This window comes from Crassostrea angulata, chromosome 2 (genome assembly GCF_025612915.1).
Source record: "Crassostrea angulata isolate pt1a10 chromosome 2, ASM2561291v2, whole genome shotgun sequence".
NCBI classification, from domain to species: domain Eukaryota; kingdom Metazoa; phylum Mollusca; class Bivalvia; order Ostreida; family Ostreidae; genus Magallana; species Magallana angulata.
Genome location: NC_069112.1, coordinates 76,745,490 through 76,760,340, shown reverse-complemented (window position 1 = coordinate 76,760,340; position 14,851 = coordinate 76,745,490). Strand labels below are relative to the sequence as shown.

Here is a 14,851-nt window from a genome sequence, read left to right as displayed (position 1 = left end):
GTATTGTAATGACATTTGTGGTGAAAATGATCCAATAATTTTTGAACTGTTACCTTCGGTTGATTGTTTATAAACTATTTGCGAAAAAAACGGATAAAAAGGACATTGATAAAATAAAACCTCTAGAATATATTTGTGTTTTCATTTTACAGAAAACGGATTTAGAAACATTCAGGTTCACGTCCTTGGAAACCTTACTGAATATAGTTCAGAACGAATTCAAAAAATCAAAGACACAGTTGCGGCTATAGTGGGATGTACGTCGGATGATATTCTGGTTGGAGGATTTACTCATTCAAATAGCTTTTTTGTAATCTTAGCTATAAAAGACGTCTACTACAGAAAACTTTTAGATATGGGGCAACAGGACAAGGACAAACTGAGACAACTTAACATCGACTTTCTCATCGTTGACTTAAATGTAATTTTCCTTGACCACTGGAAAGGTAAACCATGTTCTATTTTAGATATAATATTTCTGTATACATGATTATGGGTGTAAAGCTGACTCTATTCATCATGTTGCATCAGTTTTGATACGTGTACTTTGGTCAATTCATCTACATCACCATTAAAACTATGTAACGGATACGATTCTATAGGCGTACGTTATATAATGTCTAAGTATGAACATTATCGTCAACATTTTAAACATCTAATCTTATACATCTCAAGTTACAGTTATCAATAATATGAGGATGAATAATCATCATAATGATAAATGGTAAAAAGGGATGTCAACGAGTACCTGACTATCGCTCGGTCACACCGATCATCGACTAAAATGTTTCCGTTATAAAGTAAAGAAACAAAGGACTACATATGATAAGCCCCTAAAATGGCCCCCTGAAATGAACATCATCATTTTACTATCATTCTTTGTTTTCTTAGTACAGATATGGATGTGATGTGTTTACATAGTATTGATTTTGGTTCAAGTGCCCACAATTTAGAAATATGACATTGTAAAGACAGCCTTTTCCCGACATTTTTGCATTTTAAGCGTAAAACAGCTTGTTTTCAAGCAGTTTTTCCTTCTGAAAACATAGAGCGCATTCTTGAACAAATTAAATATTTTAATCAGAGATGTATCTAGTCAAGACTATTAAGTGACAAAAAAATTGTCCTTGTTCAAGCATGTGCTCTATATTTCCCATTCGTAAATAGATAAGAAAAATGTCAATTTTTGGCTGATTTTGATTGAATTATAGAAATGGCGTCACTTCTGACGTCATATACTGCCAGTGAGTGCAAATAAATCAAATAAATAAATGAAAAATATACTTTATATCAACTCTTCTAAAAAAATTAGTTAACATTTTATTGTACCTGAACCACTTATAAAATGGCGAATTATGGGGGCCAAATTTAACTCTTATCATATATAGTTCTTTAAAATATGTTTTTCTTAAAAACGCGGTAGTCGGTAGTTTTGGGGCTTCGAATAAAAATAAGAGTTTTCTTTTTTTGGCATTTTTAATCACGTTACACACTGTTGAATCGAACGGATGTCCCTAGTATATTTTTAAGCGGCTACAAACTGATCTCTGTTGATTTTTTTTGTCAAAATATTGTTTTGAATAGAAGTAATTATGCAGACGTGTACTTACAGAAATTAATTTGTGGGTCTCCTAAACAGTTATTTCACAGTTTAAAGTTTAGTCACTCCTAACTGAAAATAACGATATGTTATCTTTGTCATTAGAAATCGAATGGAACACATATTGTAAACCACTATCGCCGAGACAAGACATGATCGGGCAAATGAACCAGCACGAAGGAGAAGAAATAAAAGCAACAATGCCAGCTAAAGAACATCCTAGGTAATTAAAGCAAAATTCATTGAAATCACCAACATCTATATCATGGTATTCCAAATTTATCTATTGAGGTACATCAGGGCAATTCTTTAGATTTTTTGAGCTCATTTCTCTAGTAATCATGAAAGTGAACAGGTTTCAGCTAAAATATCAGAGTTGTTCAACCTTGGATAAAGTGATCATGACAATAGTTCTGATCTCTAGTAATGATGAGTTCGACACACACAAAGATTTGTTATCGCATTGGCAAAATTTCCATTACAGCTTGCCCTAGATTTGCATCTATGTTTTATTTTAAAATACACGGCATATATATTTTACATGAACTGTTTATGATTAATGTATGTCGCAAAACGACTTAATTACTAAACTATAAAACTTTTATTTGAAATATATAAACAGGAGGACGGTACAAACACGTCAATGACTCTACCAGTATATATATATATATATATATATATATATATATATATATATATATATATATATATATATATATATATATATATATATATACCAAACTGGTTTTTAGAGTATAAATAATTGTGTCACTCTCTAATTTAAGTATGCATCTGTGTATATATGAAAAATATACACTCTGATTTTCCTTAAAACATTCCTTATTTACATAATGCATATTTATAAATAATGCATTTCCTCTTGCACTATATAATGTCGCGAAGGGATGCTACTCTTGACGTTGCCCTTGTTCTGACTCGTGTTGGTCTTAATAATGACAATGTTTAATCAAATGAATGGGGAGGAGCTGTTTGCACTTGCGAGATCGTATAGCATACCGCTCACATATATTTGACTAGACTAGTTTAGTGTTTTTTTAGTCCATGCTATCAAGTCAAATAGTTTAAAAAGAGGACTGACTTTTGATAAAGAATAAATGAAAACATATCGCTGAATCAGATTGAAGAGCAGAATTATCTCCTCGGAAGTTATAGAGAAATAACTTTTCTCTTGTTACGCAACAAAACGGGCAAAGAAACAAAAGGGATTAAAATAGATCTACTATGAATAGACTATTCACAATAAAACTGTAAAACATTATATTGCGTTTTCGGTTTAGATCGAAATTTGTCATAAACGTTAGACCTGAAGTATAACAGAGTTTTAAATACGTTGACCAATTGCAAAACCAATGTAGTTTTCATTGGTACATTGTTACAATGTCTACCCATAACGTTAAACATGATCGTACGTAAATCGTTTACCCTTGCAATTAATGCTAAATTATGACCAAAATGTGTGTTTCAACGTTAGTCGGTTTGTTTAACTACAAAGAAAGAGTTGACATCTAGATTATTCACGGGCTTCTTTGATCATTTGACCTAGACTGATGTTAAGCAGGAATATCAGCGAATTTTGGAAATAGTCTTATCTAAAGGAATAAATTTGCAAGCGTTAAAATTTACTGGAAGGTGCATGTGATTTAAAAATTGGGAAATACAGAGTTCTTCGAGACATTTTCAGGAGTTTTAACGTTAAAGCCACTGAACCATCGATAATAAATCGGAAAAGATTAAAAATTCACCAGAAAAACCAAACATAAAAGTTAGTAAGGGTTACTTGTTTTTTTAACAAAAAATAACTGTAATGTTATATTTAGAGAAAAAACGATTGCTTTGACTAATAAGATATGTATTTTGTATATGTAGTTATATTGTGTTATTCTTATGATTTAAATTAAGGGGCTTTATTCCATTAACTTTAAGATGTAAATTTAGGTGAACAACTGAAAGTAAAGAACAGAGACAACCGATTTTTCCAGACAAGGCGGTTGACTTAATGCATATGTGTCTAGAGAGATCAAGAGATAGATATATAAGCATAAGATAGATCAAGAGATAGATAAATAAGCTTAAGATAAATATTATTTTATGTTTAGGTCACACGACGCGGCGAAATTGCATAAACAACTTATTGCTGAATTGATGGGTGGCTTTTTAAATGATCCAATTGCTATCATCAACTGGAAGGATCAATTCAGAAAGCATTGTTCAGATACGACAATTGCAGGTGAAAGAATATATGACCACTTTAAATATCTGGAAAAGGAAGGTCTTATAAAGATTGGGAAATACGACGTTCTACGAAAAATTTTCACGTATATTAACGACAGAGCCGTTCACTTCATCGATATTCAATCGGAGAAGATTCAAAAGCACCTCGTTATATAAACGAAAGAGGTTTGTAAGCGTTACATGTTTCTTAAACAATTACAATCATTTTTTATGTTTCTTGACTCAGTTAAAAAGAAAACTAAAATAAAAAAGAAGAAAAGAAAATTAGAGGTCACCTAATACTGCAAAAAAAGGAAAACTTGCACATCACTTATATTATGTAGTTGATGTTTTATTTAATGGTTTTTAATGACCTGAAGAAAAAAATTCCCGCGACTTTTTGTAAAACACAACAGTTATATAGCGTAATTCTTGTGATTAATATTTTAAGGAATTAATTTATTATTTATTCGTTTTATACGATATAAAGGAGTTTGGGGCAGTTTACACTATGTAAACCGCAAAGCAGTTTATAAAAAAGGGTAAACGGATCCCTACCATTTTTATCGTATAAAACTAATAACTATTGAATTTATCGCTTATGATTGATTTTTTTTTGCAATAAGTCGAATATAAAAAAGTCTTTTGAACTTTTAAATAACAAAACATGTACAAAATTCAAATGCAACATCAGGCGGATTGAAACATTTGTGACTCAGATTAAATGTGGCGTAGGCAACATGTAAATAAAACAATGTTTAGCCAATCAGAAATAGCATTACAACAATAATCAAGTTATTTAAGAATATGATTAAATTAATGTCAAGATGTATATTTAGATGAATTGCAGGAAGTAAAGACCAGAGACAACATATTTCAACATACAAAGGAGATGGATTGTTGCATGTGTCTTTTACAAACTGTGAGTGAGAACAAAAAAAAAATGAAGAGGAATCATCAAAATGAACATTAAACCGAACTGTGACGTTGTGAAAAAATACTAAACCAAGTCTTGATTGACCAAAATCAATCGCATCATCGAAATTTTTAAGAGAGTTATATGGTTAAAAACACAATTAAATATAAAAAAAAAATTTTTTTGAAGAAGTGTGGGTCAAGAATTTAGTGTAACCTTTGACATGTGAACTTACTTCAATTTGTTATCAAAGTTTATATTTTCTTATTTTATAAATGACATAATAGGAATGTTCACATATACGAAAAAAGTTATTCTAAATGTTCTTTAGTGTGGCTGCTAGCAAATGGCCATTAAAGAGTGCATGTTACTATTTGGAAAAAAGAGATGACTTACGGTTCATTTGTGGTTTTGTCAATATTCTTTGAATAGCAATGAATTCGTTGTTAACTTGATCTACGAAATTAAATATTCATCGAAGTGCATTTTTTATTGATGGGATCATTGATAACGAATTCATGTATCCTTGAACCGATAATTTTCATTGAATCAATGAAAATTGATACTTACGAATATTAATAAAACCACAGTATATCAACTTTTGCCATGGCACCTTCATTGCCAATGTAAGTATGTTAAAAACATGGAAGTAATCATCAGCAATACATAAATTTCTCACCAAATGATAATGTTTTTGCATGTAATGCAGGCTGCCAATAAAAAAATAAATAAATAAAGAAAAGTTTAAATGTCGACATCACCTGCATGCTCCGTTCATCATGTCAAATTGCGGTATTAATCTTTTACCTTTAACTGTTATCAGAATACGACCTAAACCTTGATATGTCCTAAACAAACATTGTCAAACACTTATTGATCTCTAAAAATGATACCTCCACATGTCAACATTGAGATTACTTATATATCATACACTATTCGTACCAAATTTACACAACGTTCATAGATTCTTTTATGTGTAAGCATTATGATTTTTCTGTTTTTGTTTGTTTGTTTGTTTGTTTTTTTTGGTGGTTTTTTTTTTTTTTAGAGAAGATGGAATTCAAAAAATCTTATTGAACACATCTATCATATCATGATTTTACTTATTGACTTAATACGTATAGATTAACAGTCATGCATAATACATTACAATTATATCCAAAATTCATCCATTGCTTTCAAATGTCGGTAATTAAGATAAGGTTTCTTGTTAATCATAATCGTGTTTTGAAGCATTTTGATACTGGAATAAAGTGTACTATTTTTGTTCCTGTCCGTCGATAATTAAGAGAACTAGGTATACTGTCATGTTACGAGTAACGAGAAGGTCTTCGTTTAGATTTTCATCTGAAAGCTGAAAGCTCAAGTGAGCTATTCTGATCACATTTTGTTCGTCGTCCGTCTGTCCTTCCGTCTGTCTGTCCGTCTGTTAACTTTTCACATTTTTAACTTCGTCTCTAAAACCACTTAACCAAATTCAACCAAATTTGGCTCAAAGCATTCTTATGGAAAGATGAATATAAATTGCAGAAAAGAAAGAAAAATTTTCATTGAAAGCGGAGAAAACCTCAAAACTGTAAAAAAAAAAAAAAAAAAAAAGGGGGGGACGCATTTTAAAAAAAATCTTCTTCTCAAAAACTGCTGAGGCAAATTCAACGTAATTTAGCATGAATAATCCTTATGGGAAGGAAAATATAAATTGCAAAAATTATGGCCTAATTCTGTTTCAAATCTGAGTTATTACGAAAATAATAAGAAAGAAAAGGCGTGTTTCAAGCAATTTAGAGCATCCACGAGTCTTGGTAAAATGGGTACGCATGACCGGGCCAGGGCAAAACAAAAGACTGATAGTTATTAATCTGCCAATCTCATTAAAATTTCAAGATATTTACTGACCAGTATATTTGTATTCGCTGTAAATATTGCTGCAAAATGATGCGTAATTGGAATTGACGATTGCCGATCTGCCTCGGCTTTTATTTTGCCCCGGCCCGGGTTTGCTTACCCATTTTACCAAGACTCGTATTCCATAATTCTAGAACGAGGTTCTTTGTTTAAAGCAGCCATGACACTATATGATAAACGGGTCGATCTGACAATGATGAATTTGTTTGTTGTGCAACAGTTCGTGTACGAAGGGAATCTTTGAAACATGCAAAATACATTGGTGCCGATTTCAACGCGTTGACAGTTTTCACATACGACGGTGGTGTTAGCTTGTTGTGATTTTCGTTTCGTTTTCGTTTATGCTTTGCGTTAACCTAGGAACTTTTGCTTGTATTTCCTGATTTTTACGTATCAAATCAAACAGAGACTTCGGTAAATCAAACAGTTTACTGTCTACCTGCGCAAATTAAGCAACATCTGATGTATTAAGAAAGAACTAAAATACAATTCATTCAGGCTATCGGTAATTCGGTATCATCTTTTGCGTAATGGTAGAATAATGCAATATGTTTTGTTGAGATGCTCGGCATTATCTCGAGTTTATTCAGTTTAAATAGAGTTTAATATCGCTGACGGAAATATGTTGGTATATACATGTATATGATTCATTTTGAAAAATAAATTGTGTTCTTTATTTGTTACAGTGCATGTTTCTTGTGTTCAGTTGTTTACAATTCCTATTTACTTACCATATTTGAGTGTTAAGATTCGAATTATAAGCAAGATACAGAGATTTACTCACAATTCTATGTTTGTACTAAGATCTTAAGCCATTAATTTTTTTTCCATTTTAAATGCAGAATAGGAAATACCAAGTTAAAAATCTTAAGCTGAATGTAATAAACTCATGTGAACAAAATATGACTTAAACCTAGCAAAATTTTGAGCTCATCTTGCTTATAATTCTACGATTGACGCTGAAATTTTGGTTGATCGTTAGAAATTCTATGTGAATTAGAGTATGTTAAATACTTGTACACAAAAAAAATTAAAGAATGATATGCTGTATATAACTACTCTCTGGGGCCCCCTCTTTATACAATGAATAATGTGAAATTTGAGTTTTCATAGTTCTGACACATTTCTGTTGCGGGGATAAAAGAATTATCGCTATTCCATAGTAAATTAGAGTGATGTGCCTGTCAATAAGGTAACATTGATTTTTATAGCTCTTTAACATGTCACTGGGATGAAAAATTTCATTCCAGTGTATTCATCAATCAAGTGTGAGTAAAGTTATAAAAGTCACGAGTTTACGCGAGGTAAACAACAGTCATTTAATCATAATGGAGAAGACAAATTAAATTGTTGAATATTTTTAATTTGAGAAATTGAGCGCATTGAGATGCAATTGTCTTCTTCGCATAAATACTTGTAGGATTTTTTTTTTGATAAAATACAATAAATATTATGTTTTCAAAAAAATACAATAACTAGTAAGTAGTTGAGGAAGAATATGTACCTATATGCTTTGATAGATTTTGATCGCTTTATTAAGTGGGGGAGGGGGACAGAACGAAAATACAGGGAATTAGAAGTTATATAACAGTGTACCCCTACCAAATATTTAGTTCTATATCTTAGGATTTTCTTATTCTGTGTAAAAACAGTATTTCATGAAGTTACTATGTCAAAGATTACGTGTATGCAAAAATAAGTGTAATATCGAATACTTTACAATATTCATTTTTTTATTATTCTACCGAGGGCCATATAGCACAATATCTATTGAACGCCCATTGTTGATCAGGTGAGCGATGTGGCCCCATGGGCCTCTTGTTGAAACGATAAGAAGAAATATAGATACAATTTTGGAATCCCTCTCCCTCCTTTCAGATAAAGTATAGGATTGCCAAAATCTGTAATAATGCTAAACAAAGTATTTTTTTCTATATACGGCACATTAAAGATGAAACCTTTCACACCCCTGAAATTCCCTACGATGAAATACGTCATAAATTGGCATGGCAATTTGCTGCCTTTGAAATCGCGTCACGCCAGACTTTTAATAATTGTTAACACGCCCTTTGTTGTAAATACACGCATATAAATAACATATATCGTATTATAGAAAGTAAACTTAAGAAATATGAATGGTGATAGAGTTAAAAATATCTTTCCAATAATAATACTGCTCAACGACCGTAAAACTTTTTTTTAATCACTAGACATAATAAAAACTACAATTTAAGAGTTTACTACCTATGGCTTAAAATCAAGACGTGGAGCGGAAACTGATATGCTTTTTGTAAAGACAGAAACCAATACCGACCTTTTAGGTCAAGTATTTTGTTATATACAAGTGTTCTTTACTTAAAATATAAATATATTATTCTCGATTTAGACTTTAAGTGATCACTGCAGAAAAAAAATCAAATCATATTGTAACGTCTTATCTACTAGTTTTTTTTTCAAGAGAATAGGGTATTATATATATTAGCAATTTTTCTTTTCTCTGCAACAAAATAATTCATATAGGACGAGGTGTGTGTGTTATTGGTCCAACCTGCACCGTGTTTCTTGCCAGAGTTCTTATTGTGTTCGTGGAGTACCAGGTTATTTCACCCTTATTCAGGATTAATTCTCCAGGTGCCCCACCACAATTCCTCTCGACTTCTCAAACCACTGGTGCTACTTATTTCAATCCTTGCTCTCTTTCTTTTGCTTCTTCTTCTTGGACGTCCATCCTCTTCAGTTCTTAGATCAAATCTCTCTGAGAAATTCTCAGCGCGTCCTTGTATAACATTGGGTCATTTCACCCGTCAAAGGGGTAAACAGCATTTTGGGAGAGTCGTCTCTAGTTTCTTTAGATACATCTCTTTGATGTTACCGAACAACCAATCTATTACCGTTACAATATATAAAAATTCAAATGGGCAAACTTTTTTGTAGAAAAATTAACTAGGGCTGTTCGAAAAATATTGGGCTATTTACTTATTTTTTGAAAAACAGATACATCGTTGAAAATAATTCTGCTAAAGTTGTTACAGAGATCAAAGAAATGCTGCGGACATTATTCTCCAATATACCACGAACGTCATCAGTAAATTTTTAAATCAGAAATACCTATTGTCTGGCACTGATAATGAAAGTACAACTTCAAATCGTAATTTTTTAAAATTATGTCAATTTCAAGTGTTAGTTCCTGTCAAAACGATGTGTATTGCATCAAATGTTAAATATAAGAGATCAATGCGGCTGTTCGTAGGACCTCCCTAACACATTTTCACTGCGTGTTTTTACATAAAATATATAACGTTTAGTAGTAATAATCGTAATAAATTGCCCTTAAAGTATTAGGAACATGATTCAAAGATATTTTATAAATAAGTGAAGAGTAACAAAAATCCACAGAAAAATTCTGTCGTCTGCATGTAATTCCGTTGATCGATACACATGTTAACATTATTAACAAAACCATTGGGGTTACACGGAACAGCCCTCAAAATGAGCTAGATTGTCTCTCTGTAGGAGAAACGATCTGTCGAAATACTGGGCTGGTAGTAGAATAGAAATAAAGTTCTTGTTATCGAGAATGTTGCAAGATAACCTAATCGGTCTCGAAATGTTGTTTGAAATACAAAAACCTCGGCCAACGCCTCGGCTTTTATATTTCAAAACAACATTTCTAGACCTCGAAGGTTATTCTGCAACATTCACAAAAACTCGTACTTTATTTCTTAAATAAACTAGAATACGTTTTAATAATGTGGAAATTAGTCCATCATACATCATGGGATCATCCCTTGTAAACTGACAAACTTACGTATTTCCAGTGACAAAGAGCAACGGCAAAATATCCCTAACGTCATTTTAGCACGTTACCTTTCTCCTCTACCTTTAACACCTTCTAACGAACAGAAGATATCAATAATTTTTTTTATCTTATCTTGTGTTTTAATTTTATAAAGGTATCATTTTAATATTCTCTCCATTCTAGGTTTTTGTTTCACAAAATTTGAGTGATTGCTTCCCAAAAGTCAAATTGCTGTGAAACGTCTACAACTGTCATTTTGTACATTTTTTTTTACAAGTGTTGACATCAGTTGGTGTGTAAGAAGTACATTTTTTAAAATCCTTTTGCTTTCATTCTGGTTAAGCAATAAGCCAAAACGCTCGAATAACTGAAGCTTTTAACTCCTTTCCATTGTATAGTTTTTTTTTAAGCTTTTGCTTGGCCTAAATAGATCTTCATCCAAGATTCTCACCAATTTGATGAAATTCGCTGCACGGCCTTGACGTCTAAATTCATTATGCCGACGTAGTCAGGTTTCTATGGCTTGGTAAAGACAATTGTAATACTTTCGTGTTTTAGCTAAAACATAAGTGAAACTTGTACAAGATCTAGTCACAATAAAAAGCAAAATGAGCATATATAATTTGATTTATTTTATTATTCACTGTAGGTCAAGCAACACTTTGTAAGTAAATGCTAATGTTTGTGTTTGCGGCGGGTACCCCGACCATCGACATCTTTATGTGTTGTCGTAAAAAATGAATGAATATTTTAAACTTTAATTTGTTCAAATATTTGTTGGGTTCTTGCAATGTTCTTGTCAATTTTTTTCCTAAAATCCGTCAATTAGAAGGGGATTATTTGAATATTTTAAGATAAACAAGGTGCTTGTAGTTTCCGATGAAAGAATGACAATAACAAACCGTGAACCATGTCAAAAATCCATAAGACGAAATACAAATTCGAAGCAGATCAACACGGACCTCCAAATAAATAGAAGTAGGATTAAGTGCCTAGGAGGAGTGAGCATCCTCCGCCGACCGGTCACACCCGCGACGTACTCTTTGTCGCAATCGGTGAACAAGTATTCCTTTTATAGGAATAATCGGCATGAACTATCATTGGTCAGCTCTGTTTTTCTAATATACGCAACATTCATTGAACTATATATATTACCGTTTTATTGATTTCCGAAATGGTAAGGCATGAATTAGCTCTACTTATAGTGGGCGAATTATACTTCCGACTATTATTCCTACGCATATGTGAAAAATACGTGATTTGAATCATTATGTATATAAATATATATATTTTTTTTTATTTTCAGGGTAAACGGATTAGATTACCGTTAAAGTAATCTATGTCTAATTAAAGATTTAAATAAGGTTGTCATTGCATAGTAAATAAAATAGTGCAAGGCGCAATGCGTGCGCAAATAGTTAAATTTGCCGGATTCCTCATATGGACACAACTGTGATCGGCCAATGTCCGTAGACAATTAGGTAATTAGTCTAACAATTAGTATGAATAACGTCAGTAAGGATGCGACCTAGTGGAATATTGTATTTGCTGACAAGGTCGTTGAATCGACCATAGAACTTACGAAACAATGAATTCAAACGAGACTTTTACTAGTCCTGTTTTATCAACTTGTTTGTCAGTAGCTTGCCTCGCCTTAGAAATTGTTTATACAAAGCGCATGATCTTGCATATCGAATTAACTGAGCGACAAAAAACTCAATTTGCAGATGATGAAAGTTTCTTGTTACAAAAGTAAGGAAAGTTGACTATAGAAATCATAGTACTGAAGTACTGAAAGCCGGGCTCTTTTGGTTTGTCTTTATTCATATTATGTAGTAAAGACTAAAAAGTCTAAAAGACTAAAAGTAATTCATGGAAGTTCAGGCGCAGTCTATGTGTCCAAAATGCATAATCTTGTTTTTAAACACGTTTTTGATAAGAACACTAAAAAAAGATAGACAACTCTCTCAAAATCAGAAAAAAGAAACATAATAGCAACCCCTTTAACAAAACTTGGCTCTTTGTGTAACTATTTGGTATAGTGGAAGCTTTTACTTTGACGCTGTTTGGTTTTTTGTTTACTTTTGAAGTTGTGATATTTATATTAATTGAGAGGTTGAAATTTAAAACGTGTACGGGAACGTGCACGTACGTGTGTTATACCTAGATGTACACGTACACGTTTTTGTAAATTATCAGTTGAGATTTCATAACTTGTAGGATATAAACATGTACGTAAATATCAAGGTAGTTTTGTGACATGAATCTACATAATTAACTCGAAATAAAGGTGAGATTATTGTCAATTTACATGCAAATAAAGCTATAAAATCTATTTAATGTATCACAAGATATATATTCACTCAATAAGTATATTATTTTTGTTGTAAAAGCTATAAGTTTGTTCTTACGTGTAGACGACACTCTACAAGTTTAAAGAACGTTTAGAAACCTTGTCGTCACAAAAGCTGATGACGTAATACGTGAAGAATTTAGGTGATTCCCCTAGTACACATACACGTACAGGTACACGTTTGAAATCTCAACCTCTCTAATATTGGCGATTTGCCTGCCTACAGCCAGGACTCTGCTTTTAGCAGAGCCCGGCTACAAATGAAGTCATCGGATTTATCATTAAGTTTTGTTGTTATATTACCATCAATTTCCATTACAAATAAAATATCCAAAAATGAAACAGATGCCGCAGACTCTGTGGCATCTTTTATTTCAAGTTCACTGGGTTATATCAAGCCGACGTAAGTATGGAAGTAACAATTGCTAATTGATAATTCGTTGTCGATATACCGAAATGTTGAGTTGAAGACCACAGCGGGTGATTTATTTTTTTTCACGAAAAAATATTTTCGAAAAAGGTATAATTTTTCTCAATGTTAACTTCAATTATGTTTTCAAATCAAAACTTCTTTTAGTAGGTTCAGTGCAAGGTATTTATTATCCTTAAAAACAAACATGTCTTGAGTGAGGTGATCAATTTGCAACACAGAAATAACCGTTTTGGAATTCAAAACGTCTTAGAGGAGGTAAAATAATTACACTGAAATATACACCGTGAACTCTTTTCTATTAAATTTCTGTCAAAAGCTCTTTGAGCACGGGAACATAATGACCGATAATTTTTATATATCGGAACATGAAAGGGATAGAAATAAACATCTCAGAGTAGGTAAAATAAATACAAAGATATCAAAACTATTTTCTACTAACTTAGGAATCAGTAAGCTAATTAGTAATTTTCGAAGACACAAAGAACATAATAGAGAAATAGACATAAAGACATAGCGTCTTGTTGGAAAAGTACACTGAAATATACACCGTGGAATTTGTTCTATTAAAATCCTGTCAAAAGTTATTTGAGCGCGAGATCATTATGACCGAAAATTTGTATGTATCGGAACATGAAAGGGATAGAAATAAAGAAAATGATTGTTTAATAAGCAAGAATAGTCTAACGTTGATCGGGCTGATGATCTCGATAGTTTAAATGCCCCTTTTAGCTATAAGTATTTTTTTGCGCACTGCTGATGTCTAAAGGCAAATAAAAAAAACTTTTTAAGTCTTGTTTGTATAAAATGGGATGAAGGAAAAGAGTCAAGCTGCCAGGTACCATGAGGTTATTCCTATAAACAAATTTTACATAAAGAAGACGATCAATATAGATGTGGTAACAAAATGATGCAATGCTTAGCTTTCAGAAACATTATCCAATAACTTGGTACGTTTTTCAAAACACTGACCTCAATTTTTTGAATACAGTGCATGTCTGTCCAACCTGATCCAAAAACAGAACAATTTAAAGAAATTAAACAATTACGTTTTGTTCTTTAGAATCCCGATTTTTTTTTTTGATAAGACTATAAGAAAGGTAGATATCGATGATAAAACTATTTATAACTAGTTTGAAATTTTTGGCTACAAATATCCAAATATGTAGACGACACAACCTTGCTGCTCTTGATACCATGAATCTTTTTCCAATAATTTCAGGATTGCAGATAAACAGTTAAAAACAAAAATTGTGTGGATAGGTTCCAAAAAAATTATCTAAATAAGTGTGCCATCATACATATACAAGATGGAAACTAAAGTGGGAATGTACAACTTTCAATCTGCTGGGAGTATAATTCTCTATTGAGTAAGACAACAGAATTGTTAATCTACTAAAAAATGACAATAACAAACTATTAACCATCTAAAAAATCCATCTAACGAAATACAAACTTAAGGCAAAGCAACATAAACCTCTAAAAAGATAGAGGTTTTCATATATAATACATGTGCTTTATATGGTATCACTAAATTATGTTCTAACATTTTCAGATTAGAAGCTATCATGTATCACTCTCTTTTTCTCTCTTTCTTTCCCTCTCTTAGTTTCTAA

At 31.9% G+C, this 14,851-nt stretch overlaps 1 protein-coding gene across 4 annotated transcripts in view; it reads left to right on the top strand.

Moving 5' to 3' along the window:
* The window catches only part of LOC128170925 (uncharacterized), a 35,993-nt gene that overhangs the window by 7,664 nt on the left and 13,478 nt on the right, over nucleotides 1-14,851 (top strand). For 2 of the 4 annotated variants that reach the window (XM_052836691.1, XM_052836694.1), the window contains exons 6-7: nucleotides 153-446; nucleotides 1,706-1,823. In XM_052836691.1, coding sequence (XP_052692651.1) covers nucleotides 153-446; nucleotides 1,706-1,823 — 412 coding nt within the window. Of the gene's footprint in view, nucleotides 1-152; nucleotides 447-1,705; nucleotides 1,824-3,717; nucleotides 4,019-4,671; nucleotides 6,311-14,851 lie in introns of those variants that run through there. The other 2 variants (XM_052836693.1, XM_052836692.1) reach the window with 2 other exon arrangements.